This window comes from Ylistrum balloti, unplaced genomic scaffold (genome assembly GCF_031769215.1).
Source record: "Ylistrum balloti isolate Yb309-2 unplaced genomic scaffold, AGI_CSIRO_Ybal_v1 Utg369626, whole genome shotgun sequence".
In the NCBI taxonomy this organism is placed as follows: domain Eukaryota; kingdom Metazoa; phylum Mollusca; class Bivalvia; order Pectinida; family Pectinidae; genus Ylistrum; species Ylistrum balloti.
This window is the reverse complement of record NW_026781894.1, coordinates 908,876-933,965: the sequence shown is the minus strand read 5'-3', so window position 1 is coordinate 933,965 and position 25,090 is coordinate 908,876. Positions and strand designations below refer to the sequence as shown.

Genomic DNA, 25,090 nt, shown 5'->3' with positions numbered 1-25,090 from the left:
TAACATAATACACAATATACTGGGACATATTAGTTTTAATGTTTTCATATAGGTTATATCAATGACACAATGAATCTATGATTATACAAGGAAATATGGCTTGTAATGAAAAAATCCGCCTAAAATGACGTTCAAGGGACATATCTGACTTTGACATAAAACATTGTAGACCATCACCTCTAGTAATCTTGACGATTTTTATCCCCGCACAATATGTGCTATTGTTGCGGTGTGTTGTTCAATTTTATAACAAAATACTAAATTATGGCCTACAAAACAACTATCTGATGTTTAATAATTATAGCTTATAGCATTTTAAACATATATATATATATATATATATATACAAAGTCATCTTACTTCAAAACTTCTCTTTAAAGAGAACTTAAGGCATCAAACCAATTTATTTCTAGTTATTATGACTAAGAAAAAAATACTTATAGTTTAGCTAATCAAGACCTGTCATAGAAAATATGTTTCGACTTCTGCAAAACGCTTGGCCTGACTCCGAATAATCGGAGAATGAATGTATTCTATACCGGGAATTTTTCTTTGATTTCAGTCCCATTAAGACGAGTACTAATACACAGGGTTGTTTACAACTAAGACCAAATGTTCTACAAAATGACATTTGATAGCATTATGACAACAATAACATACACATACAGAAATCAGTTCTAGAAATATCCCTAGGTGATTAACTGTTATCCTGCTGACCAGTAGTGCATACAATAAACATTTAAACGTGCCCTGCATCTCTGCATTACATGGTATAGAAATAAAATGAATTTTTTTTTCTAAGACTACAATATCATTCAATCATGTGACAATTATTGTGACGTCTAAAGTTAACGCGAGAAAAAAATGGCTTGACATAATGAATAAATAATTTATGAAACGAGAGTAACAGTGAAACTGATGAATGCTCTCCAAGAACTTTATTGGAAATAAAAGTTTAACAAAGGGCAATAATTACATCATTAAGGGGTTCCTGGCTCTGACATTGGTACACTGCACATCATCTTAGTATGACAAATGAATACACCAAAACTTATTATCCTGGTTTACATGCAAAAGCAAAGTTATGCTGTGACAAAAGATTTTAGCAAAGGGAAGTAACTCTGTAATAAAGAGGTTGTGGGCCTTGACTGTTGTTCGCTGCACATTGTCTTAGTACGATCAATGTATACACATATACACGTGCAACCCCAGAATTATACTCTGGAAATGAACACAAGGCACTAACTTTATAACTAAAGGAATGTGGACCCTGGATTTGATACTTGACTCATGATCCTTACTTAACTGTGGACAAAATTATTCTCCATAAACAAAAGAACTGATGGTTAGACTAACAAAGTAAATGAAAGAAGGATGGACAAACAGATAAAATGGCAACTATGTGCTCCCCAAAAAATATTTGGGGAAAATAATAAAATTTAATCATAATTGATTATTGTTTTATCAAACATTGCTACATTTATTTAAATTAACAAACTTATTTGAAAAGTCCTTTTGGGTTTAGTGAGTTTATCAGCAATAGCACCATCACACCATTCTATACCTGTCATTGACATATCAATCACTTAATCTCTGTATTTCAAGTGTTCCTCTTTACAATGAAGTAAATTTGAGTTCTTTCAACATATTCCACAATATAGCTCAGGATAACATATCTGGTATATAATTAATTGCATGCCAAAAGTTTTATACATTGAAAAATATGTTTAATGTTGTCAGTTACTGAAAAAAAAATGTTTTTCAAAAATATAAAAGTAAAAAAAATGGTGCGTGTTGGGGGAGGGGGGAAATATACATGTACGTAGAAACATTTTACAAATGAACTTAAATGAATTTACACAATCAACAGTCTTTACACATGTAAACAGAACACTGTAGACATAAGACAACATATACATATATATTGCACAGACATACTTAATAGTAACATACAACATACATCAGCATACATTATTCTTCTAAAGGTATAATGAATTCTGACCTGACATTTATTATGGGAATGATAAGGGTACATATACCTTGACATCCATTTATATACATATGTACACTGCATATAATACACTGGTTCCACTATTGTTGTTCCAAAACTAAGTCGTTTTTCTCCTTTAGTTTTAAAGTATCTTTATTCATCACCATACCAGTTATTAAATTTTGCTTAAGATACCCCATTCATGGTTGAGAAAGTGCTGAAATTTCAACATGTTGCAGACATATACAGTCATCAACGATACATGTATAACTTTATGTAAGATATATACAAGTCTTATAAGTTTCCCACATGTGGATAGGAGGGATTGTTAAGGGGTAAAATGTGGGTCAAAACCAAGGCTTTAAAATGACTTCTGCCAAACATTTTTGCCTGAGGGTTGACTTTTACTATCCCATATACTAAGGTAATTGTGCCATACTCTTGCTTCTATAAAAATCTGGTTAAAACCGTTAATAACAAAACACCGGAAAAAAAATGTCAGTTTCCTAGGTAAAACATGTATTTATGAAGAACATATATATAAAGAGCAGAAAAAATACAGTAATGAGTACTTTAGAATAAAGCTTATTGGAAAAGTATCACAGGGAGTTTGTTCAATATCTTTACCTCCATCACATAAAATATACCAGATTTGTGGTTTGAAATTCTTCAGCTGATAAAAATATCAATATAATGGCATCCTTAACACAAAGTTACATTTGCGAATGTCAATAGATTTCTTACAGAACATTTTTGCCTCAAAAAACAAAATGTAGAAAGGGGTCAATAAGTGCACTTACAATGTATGTATAATTACAGCTAGGGTTTCTAATCCACAAACTTGTGCAGATACGGGAGAAATAACTTAATACATATGTAACAGTTATACTATGTTCTCATGAAATACACATGTAACTGGGGAAAAAGACTTTACTTATATTTGACATATTCCACTTCTTTCTTCATAACTTTAACATGTGCATAATACATTTTTTAATACATACATGAAGTATGATGTGGGAATAACTTGAAACACAGTGGTACAATCTACTTTAACAAAACTTCTTAAATAAAAGTTTTTTACACAACCTTTTTCTGTAAAATCTGCTTTAGGAAAAAAAAAACATATGGATTGGATCTTTACAAAATCAATAAATATCAGAGTCGGGTATCACTGTTTTCAAAATTATCAATTTCTTGCACTGAGTAACTACACTGTGATCCTTTTAAAAGTTTTAGTATCGCACACTATAAAAATTCATGATTAGATATAATTTTTTTGATTTTACTTAAATAAGAGTGTGCTAATTACCTTTTAATTACATTGTTTGAAGCCAATATTCTATTTGTCATGTGTTTAAAGTTTAATTTAATGATGCACTTAATCTGAAGCATCAAAACTTATATGCTCACCATATATGGTGTGACTTTAAAATACATGTTTATACAAAGTATATATGTTATGGTGACTTAAACAGAATCCATTTAAATCCAGACTCATGTTATTCTTCAGTTGAATTTTTTCTTTGTTGCTGTGTATCTTTCCATATACTGAAATAAAGAAAATGAAGAAAACTTTAACATGTTTAGGGATGTCACTGTAGCAACATATCACAGTTGTAGCTGTGCATTCTTATACAGTTCTAAGGTATCATCTCCATTCCAAAACAGGACTATGTTTATGCATGGTACATATCATTTATTCACAACATCATTCTGTAAATAAGTCTATTTTCGTCAAAGAAACCATATCATTATTATCACTGTCTGTGATTCATACAGGGTGTCTGACTGAAAGTGCTTAAATTAAAAAAAATAACTTTAAAGATTTAAGAGAAACAACTCTCAGATGTGTAGTTTGTGTAACTTTTGTCATGCTAGTGAATTAAAAGTGTAAAATTTTAATTGGTAATTAAGTTATGTAACTGCATACCTTGCAAGAGTATATAAAAGATAAAAATAGTGTAAATTTGTGAACTGGGTTGGCAAGGAACAGTACAAGACATATCATCTGTCTAACAATAAGATTTATATAAAAGTGAGGACTATAGACCCAACAAACAAGTTACCTCATCATAGCCATCCAGATTATTAAAGGCCTTCATATCAAATACGTTGCCTTCTACTGCTAACAGTGCAATGTTGGACTCCTTCATTATCCGTGGAGAAAAGGCAGAGATCTCCAGACAATTTTCTTCAACTCTTAATACTTTCAATCGAGGACATGACGTTAAGCTTTCAGGCAGACCAGAAATCTATAACATTCAAAAACATGGCATCAATAGTTTCAATATTACAGATGAAAGTGGTTATATCTAGACTCCCTTTACCACAACAGATTTATCAATTTTCAAAACAAAATTATTAAAGTATGAAATTTTATTTTTCTAAAAATGAACTTCTCATTTCTGAATACAGCAAGAAAAATTGTAATGAACATAATTGAATAATTCATATTTTCTTTAAAAGCTGATTTAAATTTCACACGGAGCAAACCCTTCTAGCATAGCAATATATTTTCCAACTCTCTTTTTCAAAATTGCTTAAACATTTTTCATGAATATATTCCGGAAGGGAGATAACTGAGACTAAAATGGTCATATCTTTTCTTCATTCCAAACACATTTTATATTTCTTGTAAGTGTCAAATTAAACACCACTGATACTGTTATTTCTAATCATCTTCAGAGAGATTTTAAGCACCTGTTGTCTGATCATCGCCGATTCCTCAACAAACTGGTCTTTAACATTTTGGAGATACATGTATTTCTATAACTATGGTACAGACAAATTTACTGACCTGGTTCTGGTTGAGATTGAGTTCTATAGCTTGACACTGTTCCAAATCATCAGGCAAAACTGTAATTTTGTTCTTAGACAGATCTAACGCATCCAACTGTCTCAGTACACACACTTGTTTAGGAAATGATTTCAATCTATTGTCTGATAAATTCAGTGTACGTAAACTAGCAAGTTTTGTTAGGGATTCTGGAATTGACGTTAGGCAATTGCTTTCCAATGACAAAGATTCCAGCTTTTTCAAATTCCCAAATTCAGCTGGAAGTGATTCTAGAAGAAAGAAAATAAATATGTCATTTCATTCATGTACCAATTGATGTACCATATGATCATATTGTCAAGTTACTACGAAAACATTTATCACTTAAATTTTTTTCCTTGAGACTAGCAACTTTTCACATGCTGCAAAATTTGTCAAATCATGTATGGTAAATCATTTATCATATAAGTACAGTTTATAATGTAAAGTAAAAAAAATTATGATGTATCATAGATGGACAAACCGATGAAAAAGTGGATAAATTAATGCCCAATTCACTAATATTTTTGTCACATGAAAATATTTCATTTAAACTTCAATGTTTTAAAGTGTACTTATCAGAAATGATCTAGTACATATAAGAATAGAAGATTAAATGTCTTGTCCATGACTATTATTTAATGCAAGTATGATTTATTTTTCATCTATTCTAATATTCAAAGTTAATTATACTAAAAACAAAAGCATTACTATGGAAATAATAATCATTTATAGATTTTACATCAAGCCAATCATATGTTTGAAAAATAAAAACACCTCTACTTACCCAATCTATTTTTGCTTAAGTTGACATTTTTTAACAAGGAGAATGATCCAATAACTGGTGGTATCAAAGGTATTTTATTTTCTGACAAATCAAGTGTTCTAAGATTTTTGGTCAGCCTTTGTAGATCTTCAGGAAACTACAACAAAACAGTAAAAAAAAATACAATGAAATTTAAAATAAATAGATTGTTATGACTTAATGTACGGGTAGTTCTTTTTCCCCTGTTTTACAGTTGAAAAAATGTTGGGTTCCCATCCCTAAAATGTGTTATTTTGTGAAAAATCCACAATAATTTATCATTTCCTTTTAAACCTTACAGCATTTTCCGAGTTCATGAAAGCACATGCTGTTGTAAAGTCAAGTGAGGAAAAACAATGGCATAGACATTATACCATGTTGCAGTCAGCAAAGATATACTTGCATTGCAAATGTTAGTATCCATCACCCAAGTAGTTTTGAACATTAAAAATGAGGACTATATGATGTATAGTTTTATAGGAATTTCAGGTCGTAATTATCATTGAAAAATTGGGAATGCTTTACTTACTATACGTGTATGTATTTGGCAATAAACTTGTAATAAGCCTACATATATCTGTTACAATTTCAGTAGTAATCCCAACAAATTAAATTCTACACTATATATAGTATACCTGGTATATCAGTCTTCTGTAAACTACACAGAATTATGCAGTGTAAATGTCCTTAATTTGGCAAAATCAATTTCAAAGCATAATCAATTTTTGTCAAATGAGTGCAGTAATTATTTTTTGTATCCACAATGATTGATAAACACTAACATATGGAAACTGTCAATTTTTTGTTGTAAAATCAGAGGCAACACAAATAGTGTGCTAGAAAAAGATTAGCAGATACTGCTAAAATATTTACAATTCAGTAAGACCAGACTATCATTCATGTCAGAAGTAATGTTTTTGCCCCCTGGGCTTATTTCAGTGTTGAAACTGTAAATATACATAAATTGAAATGCATCCTTTCAGACGATCGACCACAGCATTTAATTTGTTGTGATGGCATCTAGCTTGGCACCTTTCCAATATTTTTGCAATAAGATCATGAGGTTCATTTCTATTTCTTAATTGGACAACACTTGTGTTCCCATTAATGGAAAACAGTATGCTTCGGTGGGTTTCACCAACACACATGCATGTATTTTAAATATCCTAACGCTTCGATCAGTTAATTGCTTGGAATTAGCATGCAGATTTATTCACAAATCCAGAACTCTGAAATCCATTAGTACTTCATTTTACCCTCAAACAAACTTATCTATTTCAAAAATCTCTATATAGGGGCTTGGACAAGTAACTGCCTTAACATGAAATCGCTTGAAATTTAAATGAAATATATTACATTGTGGTGTTAAATTTAAAGACATTTCCTTCAGAATTTCTTTATTTTGAAATATCAGTCTAGTATCTCCTGGGCTGAAGCATTGTAATAACCAAGGATTTTTGTTCCTTGGGTACTCAGGAAATGACAGAGCTGATTTATAAAGATGAATAATGTGTCAAATTATTAGCACTCTGCCACAGCATTCAATCCTAATCACAACTAAATGTTGTGAAAACATATCTAGGCTAGCAAAAGCTATGAACAAGAATGTCTTGCAAATTCTAAGTACATGTATGCTTAAGAAGTTGAAATACTGTACATGTAGTTTAGGTCATTTTATTACCAATGCCATGCATTAAAGCCTAAATATATGCATCATTTGGAAAATTTACTTGAAAGTACTTTAAAGATAACATAGCAAAAATCTATTTGCAAAGATTGAATTTTAACCACTTTTATATCAATACCAAAAAATGATACCATCTTTAGGCAAGTTCAGTTTTAACAAATGAGGAATTCATTAGGCTGTCATGAATTAGGGTACCCTAATGTAAATAAAGTTGAAATAACAGTAGTTGTGTGTCCTTCCCAAACAAATTCTGCATGGCATTAAGTTCATTATGGCATTTTCTGTCCTTAGAGGAATGTTAATTCATTCCTCCGTAAGTGTGTCTGCCAATTAGCAGAGGTTATTTAGGAAGTTTCTCAATTCTGAAGTTCTTTTTTTTCTTACTCATCCAACAAGTGTTCGATTTGAGACACTTCAGGGCTATATGAAGGCCAACTTATCAGGACAATGATCTAGATTTCAATAAAGTCCCTACAAACTTTTACAACATGTGGCTTAGTATTATCATGCTGAAAGGTTAAATGGTATAATGTAATGAAAGGCAAAACATGAGGCCTCATGATCTCATCTCGATAGCGTACAGATGTTAAATAACCAATCCATCCCCAAATCTTTCATGTCAAACCTGATGGTAGTCAGAAACAGAATGGAAAAGAGCATTTGTACAGTCACAGTATATTGGTAATTAAGGCACACATGATGTGGATACGTTTTCTGTCATGGATGATGGATTTTAACATTTATCAGGGGATTAGGTAGGGTGCCATGATATTCCTTTCACTTTTTATACTACACTGTATTTCAATACAAAACATTTTTACAATTAATGAAGTTGCGTTTCTTTATCCTTGCAGTACAGGCAAAAAATTCGTTCTTCTCTTCTATGTCTTAGTCAAAGTTGCATATATATTGGGGCTGAAACATAAATGAGTATATTACACATGGAGCTTAACAGATACCCAAATGGAGGGAAATCCATCAAAAGGAAAGGGAAAAAAACAACAAAAACTGTGACCTCGTTAGTTTAAACCTCGACGTTGTGGACGAAATATCTTAATCTCGAAAGCCACATTACAATTCAAATATAACAATCTAATTTCGTCTCACTAGTATAAGTATTTATGTATATACTTCTCGGCCAGGGGTAAATTTGATCATTTTCTTTCTGAAATATCTATAAGTTTGTCTCTTTTTTTCGTGCAGATCATTGAGGTAATTGTGGTCCGTCATGACTTACGGTGTTAGTGTCATGATCATTGCATACACGTAAATAATCACCATGTTTCGTCTAAAGAAATTCGACTCTCAACTCGTTATTACCTCCTTTAGTCCGAGTTTACATAGTTGGCAAGCTCCAGTTTTCTGTGCTGTGTCAATATGTTGTTTTATATTAGAATTTCCCATTTTGACAGTTTTTCATTATTGTCTTAGTAAAAAATACGCTTCACTTTTGAGTCAAGATTGGCTTGTCTTCAAAACGTTTAGATGATGTAGATTGCACTGGGCGCATTCGATCCGAGCTGTTGATTTGATGTGATGGTTCGTAAAAACTGCGATGTAAGCCACTTTTCTACGAAAGCTGTTCTAATAATCAAAACACACGTTGGTATCTCGAATTCTTTTTACCAGATTGACGAACAGATTGTACCATGACAACAGGAAATGTTGCAAGACACGTCCTCCTCACAGGTCCCCCAGGTAAAATGAAGTACCACTGTATGTAGATCTGCCAAGAAGACGTGTCTTCATCACAGATCAATTAATTACATGTAGACTAGACGGGTAGGCACATCCTGCTCTCAGGTTCCAAGACATGGTGTGAAATTATTATCCCTATGTTAAAGTACTCATAATTCATATTGAATCCATTCTAATTAAGTTGATTAAAACATTAAAAATAAAAGTAAGAATGAAAAAGACTGAAATATTGAACTTTAAAACAACATTAGCCTTTTAACTTTTATTATACCACTGAATTAGAGCAAGTATAATCAATGTTGAAGAGTGACTTTAGTATTAAAGAGTTATTGGTACATACCATACAAAATATATCTCTTATTCAATCTTATTGCCTATTGAATCACTCCTATGTGGATTTTATTTTCCATAGGGATAGGAAAAACAACATTGATACACAAAGTTTGTGATCATCTGGTAAAATCTGGAGTGGAGTGTAGAGGGTTTTATACAGAGGAGAGAAGGGAAGGCAGACAGAGAGTTGGATTTGATGTTGTCACATTGTCAGGGGAAAGAGCACCATTAGCTTCTGTAAATACCAGGTAACACATCACATGGTCAGGGAAGAGAGAGCACTGTTGGCTTCAGTTAACACCAGGTAACACCAGGTAACACATCACATGGTCAGGGAAGAGAGAGCACTGTTGGCTTCCTTTAACACCAGGTAATACACCACAGTTAACACCAGGTAATAGACCACGTGGTCAGATGAGAGAGCTCTACTGCTTTCAGTTAACACCAGGTAATACACCACATGGCCAGGGGAAAATGATAATCATTGGCTTCAGTTAACACTAGTTTATACATCACATGGTCAGGGAAGAGAGCACAACTGGCTTCAGTTAACACTAGGTTATGTGTCACATGGTCAGGGAGGAGAGCACTACTGGTTTCAGTTAACACTAGGTTATGTGTCACATGGTCAGGGAGGAGAGCACTACTGGTTTCAGTTAACACTAGGTAAAACATCACTAGGTTATGAGTCACATGGTCAGGGAGGAGAGCACCACTGGCTTCAGTTAACTCGGGGTACATTGTAATACTTCACATGGTCTGGAAAGAGAGCACCACTCCCCTCAGCTAACACCAGGTACCACATGGAGGCAAAGGCTTCAGTTAACTCCAGATTAAGGATCATTTGTAAGAGTAATGAATAAACTTAACACATGGTCAAGATCAATGGCTGACATCGTTCAAATGAGATGTTGGCTAGATATTGGCCCTGCAGCAAGCTTTGATGGAGAATTATCAAGTTTCTTCCACTTGTAATGCTACATCTATTGAATGCATTTTAAAAGTTTATCAAAATTTTTGTATGTACAGTGTTTAATGCAAATCACATGCAATACAACAACCCTGTTACACTTTACCTGCCTTCATCTTTAGCTGTTTCAGTGATTTTTGTGATTAGTTAATGCATCTCCAGGTGTACTCCAGTGGAGACATGTGTCTTTAACAAAAATGTATAATAATATACACTGATTTCTTATAATTACAATAGTTTGATGTTTACTCCTTATTGGTGTACCTGTGGGAAGACCATGCATGTTTATCATTATTATAGTCTGATGTTTACTCCTCAGTGATGTACCTGTAGAAAGACAATGCATGTTTATCATTATCATAGTCTGATGTTTTCTCCTCAGTGATGTACCTGTCGGGAGGCAATGCATGTTTATCATTATTATAGTCTGATGTTTTCTCCTCAGTGATGTACCTGTTGGGAGGCAACACACTGTGGGGAAATATGTGGTCCAGTTACACACCTTTGAGACAACAGCACTACCTACACTGAAAAGAAAGGTATGCACACATTTCCATATGTAAAACTCTTTTTCCTAATACATTGTTAGTTCACACTGGAGTGGTCAAAGAATTGAACTTGGATGAAATAGGTTTTTTTTGTTTTTACACCAGTCTTTTGATACATAGATATTACTCTATTATATTTCAGGAAGGTCAGCACAACATTTTTGTGATTGATGAAATCGGGAAGATGGAGTTGTTTAGTCAGACATTTGTGAGGGTTGTTCGGGATTTATTAAGTTCTGCAAACACAACAGTGATTGCTACCATCCCTATAGCCAAAGGAAGACCTATACCTCTAGTGGAGGAGGTCCGGCAGCGGTCAGATGCTGTTCTTTTTACAGTGAGTATATGTTTATATATAACTTGAGTTAAACATAACAATAATAAAGCAATACAAAGTAACATGATTTTATATAAAGTTGACACTATATGAATATAATATCAAACACTTTGGTATATTTATTTTGAATGAAATCATTGCAAAGCTGTCCAATGAACCATTGAATAAATCAAACCATATATATTTTGATTGCTTAGAAGAAATCTTTTGTGGTTCTTGACTGGGACAACACTGTTTATATCCTGTTTGTTTACAGGTGTCCCAGTTAGTTTTCTATTGTTGATGACTGGGACAACACTGTTTATATAGCCTGTTTGTTTATAGGTGTCCCAGTTAGTTTTGTATTGTTGATGACTGGGACAACACTGTTATCTCCTGTTTTGTTTACAGATGTTCCAGTTAGTTTTGTATTGTTGATGACTGGGACAACACTGTTTATATAGCCTGTTTATTTACATGTGTCCCAGTTAGTTTTATATTGTTGATGACTGGGACAACACTGTTTATATAGCCTGTTTGTTTACAGGTGTCCCAGTTAGTTTTGTATTGTTGATAACTGGGACAACACTGTTTATCTCCTGTTTTGTTTATAGGTGTCCCAGTTAGATTTGTATTGTTGATGACTGGGACAACACTGTTTATATCCTGTTTTGTTAACAGGTGTCCCAGTTAGTTTTCTATTGTTGATGACTGGGACAACACTGTTTATATCCTGTTTTGTTAACATGTGTCCTAGTTAGTTTTGTATAGTTGATGACTGAGACAACACTGTTTATATAGCCTGTTTGTTTACATGTGTCCCAGTTAGTTTTGTATTGTTGATGACTGGGACAACACTATTTATCTCCTGTTTTGTTTACAAGTGTCCCAGTTAGTTTTGTATTGTTGATGACAGGGACAACACTGTTTATATAGCCTGTTTGTTTACATGTGTCCCAGTAAGTTTTGTATTGTTGATGACTGCAACAAATTAATTATCTTTTGTTTTGTTTACAGTTGTCCCAGTCAAACAGAGATTCTATATTTGGAGATGTAATGACAGCTGTGATGGACTCAATAAAATGTCACGGAGGTTAATACTACTCGGGTATTTGTTTTTCTACTTTATAACTACCTACACTAATTAGAAAGAGACCTTGATATAAAACAGACAAGTAAGAACTGCATGTATATTTAGATAATGATGGGGACTGTTCTCTTAAAGTCACCAAAGAAAGAATTTATTTCGTTAGTTAGTTACAGGTTTTCCATATCTAAGACTCCTCCCATTGCCAGGTATAATCTCATCAATGAACGTCAGTGTTCTGGTGACATCGTAATACTGTCATCAGAAGGTGGGCAGTTCAAATCATGCTTTGTTGAGGGTCCATCAACAATCCTTCATCTATTAAACAATCCTTGTTATTCCTATTTCTGTGATTAGTTATGTGTACCCCCCATTGTCACTACTTGTCTTTAATTAGCTTAGTTTTTGGACTGATTGGGAGGAAAACTGGCTGTGAGATTTTTTGAAAATGAGTTTATCATTATTTCTTGGTGAGTTGTGGTTGATTTTATGTGTAGGTCCTTCATGGTCCGTAGTTGTGCATTTTTTTAGTGGATCTGGAAGGAACTTTCTCATATTTGATTTGTAGATTCCCCCTGGTCTCTTATACATATAGTGTTTGCTCTAAAATTATAGCAATTCAATAGGAAATAAAAGATATCCAAAATGTTGGTAGCCACCTTATGGCAAGCTAATGTAGCTACCGAAAACAAAATAACACTGAAGAACTGAATACAACAGTTTGTACTATTGTACACCTGTACAGATAAGGTTGTGTGGTATCGTAATGAGTTATATTCATTAGTTGATCTTGTCAAGGATTTTACCAGTTAATATTATGATAATCTACAACAAACAATCTTAGTACTCAGTTTCAACTACAAATGAGGCTATTATTCATGGCTTGACACACAGACAGCATGTGTGATAGTGACAACTTCCTCGCTGCCTCCTCCTCCTCCTATATTTATACATTAATAGTGAAAGCATCTTGCTACATGTGTATGCACTTGTCTGTCCTCTGGCTCCTAAACCCAACATTAGACATTTTGTCTTACAGATGTTTGGTCCAGGTTTCCTCTGGCTTATACACCTGGTGACAGATGTTAAGATTTTGTCAAACTTCGTTCTGAATCAAACTTTGGACCTGATGACGGCCGCCTAGCGGTCGAAACATGTTGACAATGTGTCAATAATAAAGATTGTTCTTCTCTTGTAGGACTGTGTTAATCCTTCTTCTGTAGGATTGCTAAGATTCTGTACCAATATGGTATGATGCACCCTTAGATAAAGGCGTATTTTTGCATAAACAGTGTATCTCTACCCCATTTGGCAAGAAGGGCTTAACCCAATGTGGGAAAAAAGGGATTATCGAAAATCCTTATTCTGTATTAATCTTCGGACTCGGTCCCAATTCGGTCTGAAGAATCCTTTGGTTAAAGGGAATCATTTTTATAATAATAGCTTGTCTGGGCCCCCTGTAGGCTAGAGAAGTGAGGCTCAATAAGGATAATGAAACAAATTCTTTAAAATCCTTCTTATCTAGGAATGCCCACTAGGTTTTGTCTTAATTTAGTCTGAAGCATGACTGGGTGAATTGGATTTGATTTGTATAAATGATTAATGTTTGAATTTGATCTGGAACATCCTTTGGTGAAGGGGAATCGTTTTTGTAATCACAATAGATACTGACCCCCTGGATGCTAGATGGCTGGGGCCCAATAGGGCTTTTAAATTCTTTTTCTTCTGTAGGAATTCCTGAATTCTCTTCCAATTTGATATGAAAAATCCTTTGGTAAAGTGGTCTTGGCCCCTTGGTGGCTAGAGGAGTGGTACCCAAAAGGAGGAAATTGGAAAAAAATTAATAAATCCTTTTTCTTCTTCTGTAAGAATGTCTGGATTCTGTTCTAATTTGGACTCAAAAACCTATTGGTGAAGTGAATCAATTTTGTATTAATTGTGGGTCTCTTTCCCTTAGGGTAGGGAAGGGGGCATGTGAGAGGGAGAGGGTATCCACCCCTAAGATATGAAGAAGGGCAGGGCCAAATAGGGAAAAATAGTGCAAAATTCTTTAATATTTTTTCTCCATGTTGGTTTGAAGCATTCTTTTGTGACAGGGAATTAATTTTGTATAAATGGTGGTCTCAGTGTAGGAGGGGGTGCTGGGTGGGAGGAGCATGGACAAATAGGAGAAATACAGCACATTCCTCGAAACCCTCCTTCAGTATGAATGTCTTGACCATCTTCCTATTCGGTCTGGAATATCCCTGGGTGAAAAGGACACAATTTTGTATTAACAATGGGTATGACCTACCTTTGAACCAGAGAGATAGGACTAAAAAAGGGAAATTGCTTTGGAATCCCTCAGTAGGAATGCTAAAATTCTGTCCCAATTTAGTCTGAAGCATCCTTGGGTACATGGGAATCAATTTTGCATAAACGGTGGGATTCGGCCATCCGGAGCGGGGCGCAAAAGGGTGAATCTTTTTTTTTTAAATCCTTCTGCTAGAAGATCGTCATGATTTTGTCAGAATTTGATCTGAACTATCCTTTGGTGAAGATGCTTTTTGTGTAAATGGTTTGACTGACACCCCAGGACAGAGGAATGGCCATATTGGGAGATAAATAAAAACGTATAGAATTTTTTTTTTTTTCCTTTTGCAAAGCCACTAGAGCGATACAAGCCCTATGGGCATCTTATTTACCATATTTGTGATATGAATCCACAAGGTTTCCATTTATCCTCTTAACAAGGGACCATCAACTATGCCCTGTATTGTGGCTTCAATTCAATTTTCGAAAATTATTTTTCTTCCCACCATCGTCCATTAGACACACGGTGATTAAGTGATAGCTATCTGGTCAGATACTAAATTGAATTAGGTATCGGGCACCTTTTTATTTGTTGTGTCCGCGGGAACACGTTTACGTACACTAGAACGTGTTTTGTATGATAGAAGCGATTATTTCACTGTTCATATTTGGAAAAAAACGTGTTTAATGTTACCTCTATGTCCACCTGTTTCGATATAATAGTTTAGCTCCCTTTGCATACAGATTCCCTAGGGTTATCTCTTTTTATTTATTTATTTATTTTGCGGGGGTGGGAGGTTTCTGGACGCCTGATGGATAGTTTGTTGGTCGTAGTGTACACCAATATCAGTACAGTGTAGTAGTAATTAAGAGCGAAAATTCTGACATGCATCGTATATCCGCTGCTAATGCACAGACACACTAGGACGGCGAATGTGTATGCTTGCAGTTTTATTTCATGGAACTAGATACAATACAGACCGTGGGACTGAAATTCCGTGTCCTTGTCGTCAGGAGCTGACGTGTAACCAGCCCTTACTGAGCTAGCATTGGACTCCTCGAATTTCATATCACTGGAAAATATGTTTTCCCTTAGGTCACAATGCCTGTCATAAACGTCGTCCACACATACCTCGTTATCCTGTATCTCTCCAAACACAGATACCGCCAGACATCAGAGGAATATTGGAAACGAGTTTTGAGTGTCGTGTTTACTGCAATTCGGAGCTTTGTAAATCATATCATTGATGTTGGTCAGTTTTTTTTACATTTTAAATATTTATCATAAATATATCATCTGTCGTATATGCACGGCTGTGTTGGTTCTCTTGGTACATTTTATACCTCAACTTTGCCTGGAGATATGCATATACATAGGCCGTGATGATCCCATGAAACACACCTATCAATAATCTGGATTGGAGACATGTAGGCCCTATCACAGGGATGGCAATCTATCATAAACAACATAAAAAAAAGCCTGATGTTATTCTCTGTATATATGTTTTGCTCCAAACATACCTCGAATGTGCTAACAATACTATCTTAGCTAAGAAATTCAAATTCACTTTGTCTGTCTGTCAGGCTGTGTGTCTGTCTCTCTGTCCGTCTGTCCGTCATACTGTCTGTCTATATGTCTCCGTAAGATTTTGTAACGTACTTTATACTATTAACATTCTACTGTCCTTCCCAACAGAACAACGGACACTAGTAGAACAAACATTGTACTGGTATAAATTGGAGTCACAGATCCTGTTTCCTAACACTTAAATACATCGACCTCGTTCACTGACAATGTACACTTTTCCGTGACAGCTATTACACTACACTGCTACAAACAGTTCAAGATTCACACAGAGAGGGGAATTGGCCAATACGTTATGAAAAAATAGCCAAAAAGTCTGAAAGCTCACCCCTGACAGTTTATCGCTGGGGATATGTAACAAAACGATTCTGTTGGTCTCGCTGAAGCCATATGTCAACTTTTATGGAGGAGAAGGTAACATTGTTAATGTCCAACAAAGGTCAGCAATGCTTACTTTTTAATTACATGGCAAAGATGCAGTCAATAATGATAGTTTTTGAATGCAAATTTTCTAAAATTACGGATTACATATGTAGGTCACAAAATGGTTAAAGGCCAAAGGATTCTTCAGTGTCGCATGCACATGTTATGACACTGTTCAAAGTTATGTGAAAGGTCAATTTTTAGGTCATCAAAGATCGAATAGGTCTTCAATATTGAATATCCTTTACATATGATCGAATGCATATCTTAAAACAGTATTAAGTTACATCAAAGTTCAATATATAGGACATCAAATGTCGGACAGAACAAATATATAATAATTCTATGTTACCAATCGATAAACTTTGGCCATCTTGGTTTCATTTTCACTTAAAAATCATCAAAATTGATTAGTACTGATCTTTAACATGAAAGGTCATCAAAATCAGCTAATTAAAGCTTACGGACGACGGCTGGAGTGCCATACCATTAGCTATATTGAGTACAGCCATACCAATAGCTCTCTTGGGTATAAAGACTCGGGGGAACCAGAGATAGCTGTGATGTAGAGAGATAAATTTGTAAGAATTTCACAATAAATCATCTATTTTCTCGTTAGATACAATGGAGACTTATTTGCTTATAGCAAATGAAGAAATATTCCAATATAAACATGAAAAATAAAACTGAATTAGCATCCTCTCCGTCGCAAATTCAACGAGTTATGATAAAAACCAACGAGCAAAGTTTGCAAATTAAGATGCTGGCGATAATAAGGTCTATATAATTCAAAGTGATTATTTGTTCGGGTGAAGCGTACAAATGTGTAAAATCTAGCCGTATAATATACATTCCGTGTAGTGGTTTATAGTTAACTTCTTCCTCATACTTAATCGGGAAATAGCAACTACAGTGCACGGAAATGAGCTAATGTTTTGTATAATTCACAATGTAGTACCAATTAGATTTGGGTCGAAAGAACACGTTTCCTACACAAAAGTAAGCCTGTATAGACACCACTAACATTGTAAAACTTGACATGTAGACCTATCTCTTGTTATAACTGCTCTTAAGAGACGCATTTTAGAAAATGTCGAAGGTTTAAACACTTTTCAACAGTAGTTCAAGGATTTTTGACTGGGAATTTCTTTGATTTTTAATCAAAGGTATTTATGATAGGTCTTAACGTATATGTGAAATGAAATTTTATTTCACTCGGTGAAATCTGACATTGCTGGTCACATGACATGGAAGACATGTTTTTACGCTTTTATTCGATTTGGTGAAAGTTAAGATGTTGAACTGTTTAACCGTTTCGAGCAATCAGAAAACAGATGACCATCTTTGAGGAAAAAATCACTAAAAGAACACTAATACTTTGTCGGTGCTTTGAAATGAACATTGACTTTGTTGTTTTAAGATTTGTCAAAATTAGCGGTTTTTTTTCAAATTTTGCAAATACAAGAATAATTTTTTTCTAACAAATGTTTATGCAAAACAAAAACTATTAAAGCTTACCCTGTGGTCTGGAAAATTGAAATATTTGACAAAACCCCATGACATTGACGACCGGTCCGATTCAACGACACGAGCCTATGAGAGGGGCCAACAGGGTAATTCTGTTCAAACATTTCAACTCTCCTGAAGTGATTAATAAACTTCATCTTCTCAATTTGTGCGGTATCATCAATTCAAAATTGGGAAAAGGATTAAATTGATTGTATTTTCTAGAGGTTAACATTTTAGACACGTTTACGTGTTAACTTTTCTGAATTATTCATTTTGACATTTTATTACAGAATCCTACCACTCGTTTGTCTGTGAACAAAAAACACGGAAAACACCGTTCAAGTTAATTTGATAAAGTTTTTAATCCCACATTCTGTCGTCTACTTTAATCCGCTTACAATAATACATATGTACTTAATAACTTTTATTAACTGTAAAACATGTGTCGAGTAATGAACATAACAATGTACTTAGTCCCGGCTTACCCTGAACATCTCTCACTCGTTCTATTCAATTTTAAAACACACTCTTTCATCGGTAACTATTGAAAATTGATTTATTGATTGGAAATTTAGCAACACAAAGTTAATGTAGCCACATAATGGTATAGTGGTTTTACAGATGTACAGATGACTCCTTATTCTGGTATCTAAGTAGTAAAACAAATTTGTTAAATTACCATATAGCTTAAACATTCCTGTCCGATTAAAGAGTTTCTAAAGTTGCGCTGTTAAATTTAAATGTTAGCTCAATATATGAAGTAAGTTTTGTATCACGATTAACGTCAAGATTTATTTACAATTTCCTTGCCATAATTATCATATCTCAGTTGATTCCTTTTTAAAATTCATTTCAAACGTGCTATTAGGCATGAACGAAATCCGTACAGGAATATTTCAGAATCCATTACTGTGTGATGAGAACTTTAATTTGGTCATAACTGAAACGTAACGAAGTCACGCTGTTAGCTTTCTAGTACTCATCCATGCGTGAACAGTCCAATGGTTTATAAAGAACTTTATTGAGGGTATTTATCTAATAAATTTATCTAAATAGTAAAGACTACTATATTTCTTTCATTGCAGACTTAGATACACATTGTAGATTTAGATCTGTGATTTAATTGAAAATATTTTATAAATTGAAAAATCTAAATAAATCTATATAAAGATGCAAGTTAAATGGCAAGAAGGAACACCTGATTTTTAATCAAATAGCATGCATGATATGATCAATATCATAAAGACTTTAGGCCTGATGTCTACCTAAGATAAAAAAAACCCAAGTAAAATGTCATTAATATTACAGTAAATAACTATTACAATAAATTGGCAAGAAGAAACACCTGAATATTTTATATCATAGGACAATAACACAACAATATATAATTATATAATACAACAGTGGAATATAGAATGCTATTCAATCAGAACAACTTAAGAATACTGAAGAAGTTTGAACACAAAACAGTGATGCCAAACTCGATCCGTATGTAGAGATTTACATCCATAGAATGGCAATGAATGCCGATAAGACGAGAAAATGTATTACTGTAACGTTTCCCTAATAAACCAGCGAAACGCTCTCATTGATAAAACATCGAACAAACATGATGCATATTTACTGTAGGAGGCAGTATTAGTATGTATATAAAGTCACAAAGTAAAATTAAAACACTTTAAATATCCTTGTCCTCAAACCATGATTATACATGCATGTACGTACCGGTAGCACCAATAGATTGGTCTTTCTTGAATGAACCTTTTACTTGTCATGATTTGTAGTAACAAGGTTTCTTTGGAGAATGACTTCTATCGTACGCTATAATTAGAAAAGGGGGCCGACGGAACACTGGAATCACCAACTAAAGAAAAGTTAGTAAATGTAGTCTACAAAATTTGAAGTCGTGTTTTTATTAAATGTCACTTGTGATCATATTGGTAGCAAAGATGTGAAAAAAATCAAACAATATATTTGACCGAATACCGGTTATTTTTCTACGGCTCGGGGATTTCTCTCTAGTGTTTCGTTGATCCCTTCACTAATTATACAGCTTCTCTCTCCCAGAAACAGTGTCGCATGCCCGTGATTAAAAGACTACAGATAAAAATCACCAGAAGTTGAATATAGATACGTCTACAAAATACATATTCACCAAAACACAATACAGACATTGTACATCACCATGTCACCGCCAGTTACCGTAAGATGTAAAATTGATAAATGTTAAAATGTTTAAATAAAAAAATTTGATTTCAAGATAAGAAGTAAGAAGTAAACATTTCGATAATTGATATTTCCAACAATAATAACAAGACTGAATAATACTGTTATTGTTCGTGCTCATTTAGTCTTTACCTTCTTCACATTACATGGAATGTATTTTTGAAGAACGCAAATACTTCCAATGGAACAGCATATAAGTATCGCCAGTACTGATAGCATGGCCGAAAGGTCCGGCTGAGCGTGTCTAGAGACTCCATTCTGTATATCTTGATGGACGGCTCGCATCTGCAAGAGCTGGGCAATAGTAGCACTAATATGGAACAGTTGATGACTGTGACCAACAATGTCGAATTTTCCAGGAAAAAACCTCTCTGGAATTTGCGACAAAAAGAAAAATGCCTGAGCACCGAATGCTGGGAATGTCAGCGTGATGTGATCAAAAGAACGGATAGAACATTCGGAGTCTATAAAACACTTGATATAACGCGGGAAGAATGGTATAAATATAAGCACTACTTCCACAAGTAGTGCTGCCACCTGTAGGGCTCGACGTTTTATTACTTGTGGTCCTCCGCTAAAACAAAGTAGTGCAAAACAAAAAAATCCATGATTAAACCACGTTAGGAAGGCGAGAACATACAGGTAAATCGGACTGAGAGTAACATACATTTCCTTATCTGAACACGAGTACATTGCCAAAATCCCTGTCCCAAATGCAAACAAAACTACACCGATAAAATCTACCATAAAAACCAAATGATGAACATACAGATTTTTCGAATGCAATAAATGTGCCACCGAACTCAAAAAATGAGTCAAGCTACAACAAATTCCGAAAGTCAGCATCGGCCAAGAGTCTTTGTCTGTCCACCAATCGTAGATCAAAAAATATTGCCCGAGAGCATACCAAATTACAAACAAGCCAATCAAATGTGTCCATACATTTAGTGTCTCGTTATGGATTTGAAACAAACTGCCAATGTAGTAACGCCATGGCTGATTGGCTAGTCTGTAGCCAGTAAGGATGCCATCCTCGCGATATTTCTCTGGAACCTCCTGTCTATGGGTAAAGTGTCGGACCTGCAGGGAGCGTACCCAAGATAAGGCGTTGGTCAGCATTGCCATTGTAAGCGCCGAAACTGCAACAAAAACGTCAGTAAAAATTATGTGTATATATTTATGTATATTTAAACCAACATGTTTGACATTATTTGTGTTGCTATTTAAGACGGAAATTATAGAAACATCTGCCACATGGATTGATAATATCTCTATTATACGTAGAGTATTGCTGAACGTATTGAGCTAAGATCACAATACAGTATGTCAAACACTACACACACATATGTCTCACTGTCCTTATCAACATAGTGTATGTAGTCTTATTGTCAACGATATTAAAAAGAACAGAAAAAAGAAACTATCTGAAGAGAAGATAAACAGAATATTTTTCTCGTCGATAATTTTAAAAATTATATTCTATGTATCAAAAGCTTGATCGATTGGTAATAACTTCAAACTTTGCTTTCGTTACGCTTTATTGGTCAGCTTATTATTTTTTTTTAGTTTCAAATCCAGGCAACGAACACTAAAAGAGTAGTCAAAAGTTCTTGTATTTAAGGATAGTAGTCTGTGTATCTGTGACGTCATAAAGGCAATATATGTCGTCTTTACGTAATCGGTTCGAGTCCTCCTCTTGATTTAATGTTGAAAGCATTCCAGTACTAAGATGGATCAGTTTCATAATCGTGCGAAACATTGCTAGAGGCCATCATCTGCCCGCGACGTCCAGCTATCCGTCCAGTGTGCTATTACCCAACAGAGATGCACGCTCAGCATGTTGCAGCAGACATCTGCGATTAACCAACAGAGGCTGATCATGACCTAACCCGCTATTCACAGATCTGCTCTGATTTCACCTTGATAGCAGTGACGGTATTATTCGGGTGTACCGCCGGCCGGGGGAACGTTACATTGACGTTTGTATAATAAAGTTTGGGGAGGGAGCATTATGGTCCGAAGTGGCATTAAAACGCATGGAAAGAACCCTTCTGTTATTGTAAAATGCAACTTGATCGGTCAGTTTGTGCTAATCGTTACGAAATTACACGCCATCATATTCTTCCTTTTATCCGTACTAGCCAGCGTTATGTCATTTTACAGCAGGACATCAACTATCATCATATGACACGTGCTATTTGAACTTATCAACATCAGCAGAACGTCATCGTGTTACCATGACCCGCTGTGCAACCAGATTTGTCTGAAATGGTGAGAGGTCTATGTCATGAGCCAATGTACGTCGTACAAAATTGCCAAGCATATGGTGGAGAATTCCCCATGCATGAACAGTTCCATGCATCGTAGATGTGCGGCATGCATCGATGTGAATAGTGGATATGTACTGTACACAGTATTGAACTTGTGGAACTGTCCTTGGATCCCATTTCTTTCTATGGCTATAAATTTCAATCCCGATTGACCGATCCTTAACGCATTGTAAAGAAAGATATTTTACAAAATGTAACATATTATTTTGCGCACGAATTTATAACTTAAACAATAGAAAGACACAGTTTCTTATACCTATAGATATATATCAGTACTAAAAATGTATAGGCTATACCTCTGCACGGAACTTGAAAGATATCTAAGATTCACTGACTGTAATTTTCATTATACAGAAATACGAATACTCCAGTAATGTTCCGAGTTGATGGGAAAATGTTGACGGCATTGTGAATACCTTTCGGACAACAAGGATAACAAGAAATTGGAAAAAGACGTACACACAATATAAATGTGTAAATTCCAATTATTTGAAAATAATTCAGCATCGTATTTCAACTAAAACACCTACCACAACAAAATGAGTGTTATACCTTGTTGTTTCAAATAAAATAAAATGAATAAACATTAAACGTTCATATTCGACTAAAAATGATTAAGATTTCATTTAAGTTAAAAGTTTCTTATTTGCTATGGGATTTCATGCAATTTAAGGCTTTGTCAGCCACAAGGCGTACATTTCATACGTAAAACGCAAAATTAAAAATTAAATACAAGGACAATGCGTACAAGTTCTTACATAGAACAAACATTTTCCACGCTACCATTGAGATATATCAGATCCGCTGTTTTTAAACGGGTCACAAATTGTTCTTTTCACCACGACACGGGTCACAGCATATACACACACACATATATATATAGCACTTAGTCAACCGAGTGAGATTTCACATATATATATGTCGTCGTATGTAATACCCACCAAAGAGATTTATTGAAATACTGCAGTAATTCCAGCGATATGTTAAATGGAGCGTTTAACCAACTATCTAAAAATATTACCGCCAACACTCCATTTCCTTTATAACAGCAAATAGTCGAGTGAAACGCAGTTTAGTTTCAAATGTCTATTCCTGGTGATAATTAAGCGATAAACGATAAATCGATTTTAGCCATCTTTGCCAAGTTCCGATAATTTGTTACAGTTCATACACGTACATGTATGTACGGTTCATGCTGCGATAATTTGCTATCGAAGGGTTATAGATGAAACGGGAAAAAATGGCGTTACGGATATTATCTTTATGTAGGAATTTTTCAGTAGGATATCGGACGAACATGTAAAATGCACTCGGATACGATTTTTGTCCTTCCTGTTTCGAAAGATCCTTTTTCTATAAACCTGAACAATACGATGTACTGTATCCCCAGTAAATCGTGGTATGCAGATAAACAAACATTGTAGCCATATTTCGAAAGCAGACGACATGTTTCAGGTACACACTGATCGACTTACCTGTAGTACTAGATCATCTGATAGTGTAGAGTACACACCGAGGCCTATTAACATACGAACTGGAGAATAATGAAGCCTTCGTCTCCATTTTCTGCTATAGAGCTATCGTCTGCTTTAGCATCCTTCCTTGTCTGTGTCTGCTGCTATTGAAGAGCCACGGGCAGGGGCTTGTATCGATTGTGACGAGTCAATCTTGTAAAAGATGGCTAACTTAGCAAGAAAAATGAGAGGCATCGAACATTTACCAGCTCTGTCAGTGAAATGTAGTTACACATATGTGTGTACGTGTGTATTGTACAGCTGTCAGCTTGTCACTACTTATCGGTGCTTGCGCACCTGAATTTGTTTACAAGTAAATGCCCTTTTGCGCTCTGTTAATCGTAACCGATCCATACATGTATCGAAGTACCTTAACCATTGGAGCAAATGTGATAATCTATTTCATGTAAATGTTGGTTAAAGTTACATTATTCCTGGCCCAACGAAAGTTTCGTTATCTTAACACATTGGATATGAATGTTGTATCCTTTAATTACAAATCATTTCTCCTTCCCCGAAAAAATGCATCAATTGGACGCTTGTAATATTACTAGTAGGTCAAACAAGCGGATGATTTGCATTCAGTAGGTTACATTTAAAAGCAGATGCTTTGAAATGTGTCCGTGACTTTTTTGTATGAAGCTAACTATGCGTTATGAATATTGTCCCGTTTATCTGATTATCTAGATACAATACCGTGGTCAGCCAGGTATTGTGTATATTTAATGCACGTACTTTCTTCTTAACGAAGACATAAAACATGATATCCCAATAGGCCACCGACTGAACTGTAACGTCTATAAGGGCCTTACATACACGTGTACACGTGTGTAATTCCTAGTGGTATATAAGCTGTGATACAGGCCTATTTCTGTTATTTCCTCGGACATGCTTTCAGTATAACACTGTGCACCAACTACGGGGAAAATTCTCGCGATATTATCAGGAAATGGCAATGG

General features: G+C 34.7%; 3 protein-coding genes across 3 annotated transcripts; 1 reads left to right on the top strand and 2 right to left on the bottom strand.

Moving 5' to 3' along the window:
• Nucleotides 1-344: 344 nt before the first annotated feature.
• LOC132551162 (leucine-rich repeat-containing protein 57-like) lies at nt 345-8,705 on the bottom strand. Its single transcript, XM_060215272.1, has 5 exons — nt 8,621-8,705; nt 5,596-5,731; nt 4,791-5,059; nt 4,060-4,245; nt 345-3,541 (listed from the first exon to the last, which is right to left on the bottom strand). The coding sequence occupies exons 1-5, from the start codon at nt 8,702-8,704 to the stop codon at nt 3,500-3,502; spliced, it is 717 nt and encodes a 238-aa protein (XP_060071255.1). The 5' UTR covers nt 8,705; the 3' UTR covers nt 345-3,499.
• Nucleotides 8,706-8,830: 125 nt separating this feature from the next.
• LOC132551602 (cancer-related nucleoside-triphosphatase-like) lies at nt 8,831-12,268 on the top strand. Its single transcript, XM_060215766.1, has 5 exons — nt 8,831-8,998; nt 9,411-9,579; nt 10,747-10,840; nt 10,992-11,186; nt 12,183-12,268. Exons 1-5 carry the CDS (start codon nt 8,950-8,952, stop codon nt 12,261-12,263), a joined length of 588 nt encoding a protein of 195 aa, XP_060071749.1. The 5' UTR covers nt 8,831-8,949; the 3' UTR covers nt 12,264-12,268.
• An 8,058-nt stretch (nt 12,269-20,326) lies between these two features.
• LOC132551713 (membrane progestin receptor beta-like) lies at nt 20,327-24,292 on the bottom strand. Its single transcript, XM_060215871.1, has 2 exons — nt 24,093-24,292; nt 20,327-21,426 (listed from the first exon to the last, which is right to left on the bottom strand). The coding sequence occupies exon 2, from the start codon at nt 21,410-21,412 to the stop codon at nt 20,405-20,407; it is 1,008 nt and encodes a 335-aa protein (XP_060071854.1). The 5' UTR covers nt 21,413-21,426; nt 24,093-24,292; the 3' UTR covers nt 20,327-20,404.
• Between the last annotated feature and the right edge of the window lie 798 nt (nt 24,293-25,090).

Excerpts from the sequence above, each read along its gene's own strand:
- LOC132551162 (XM_060215272.1), bottom strand. The coding sequence starts at position 8,704 with ATGGGAAATTCTAATATAAAACAACATATTGACACAGCACAGAAAACT. Across the intron at positions 5,732-8,620 it reads GTAAACTCGGACTAAAGGAG|TTTCCTGAAGATCTACAAAG; the intron begins GTAATAACGAGT and ends GTTTTGTTGTAG. Across the intron at positions 5,060-5,595 it reads CTTAAGCAAAAATAGATTGG|AATCACTTCCAGCTGAATTT; the intron begins GTAAGTAGAGGT and ends TCTTTCTTCTAG.
- LOC132551602 (XM_060215766.1), top strand. The coding sequence starts at position 8,950 with ATGACAACAGGAAATGTTGCAAGACACGTCCTCCTCACAGGTCCCCCA. Across the intron at positions 8,999-9,410 it reads CCTCCTCACAGGTCCCCCAG|GGATAGGAAAAACAACATTG; the intron begins GTAAAATGAAGT and ends TATTTTCCATAG. Across the intron at positions 10,841-10,991 it reads TACCTACACTGAAAAGAAAG|GAAGGTCAGCACAACATTTT; the intron begins GTATGCACACAT and ends ATTATATTTCAG.
- LOC132551713 (XM_060215871.1), bottom strand. The coding sequence starts at position 21,412 with ATGGCAATGCTGACCAACGCCTTATCTTGGGTACGCTCCCTGCAGGTC.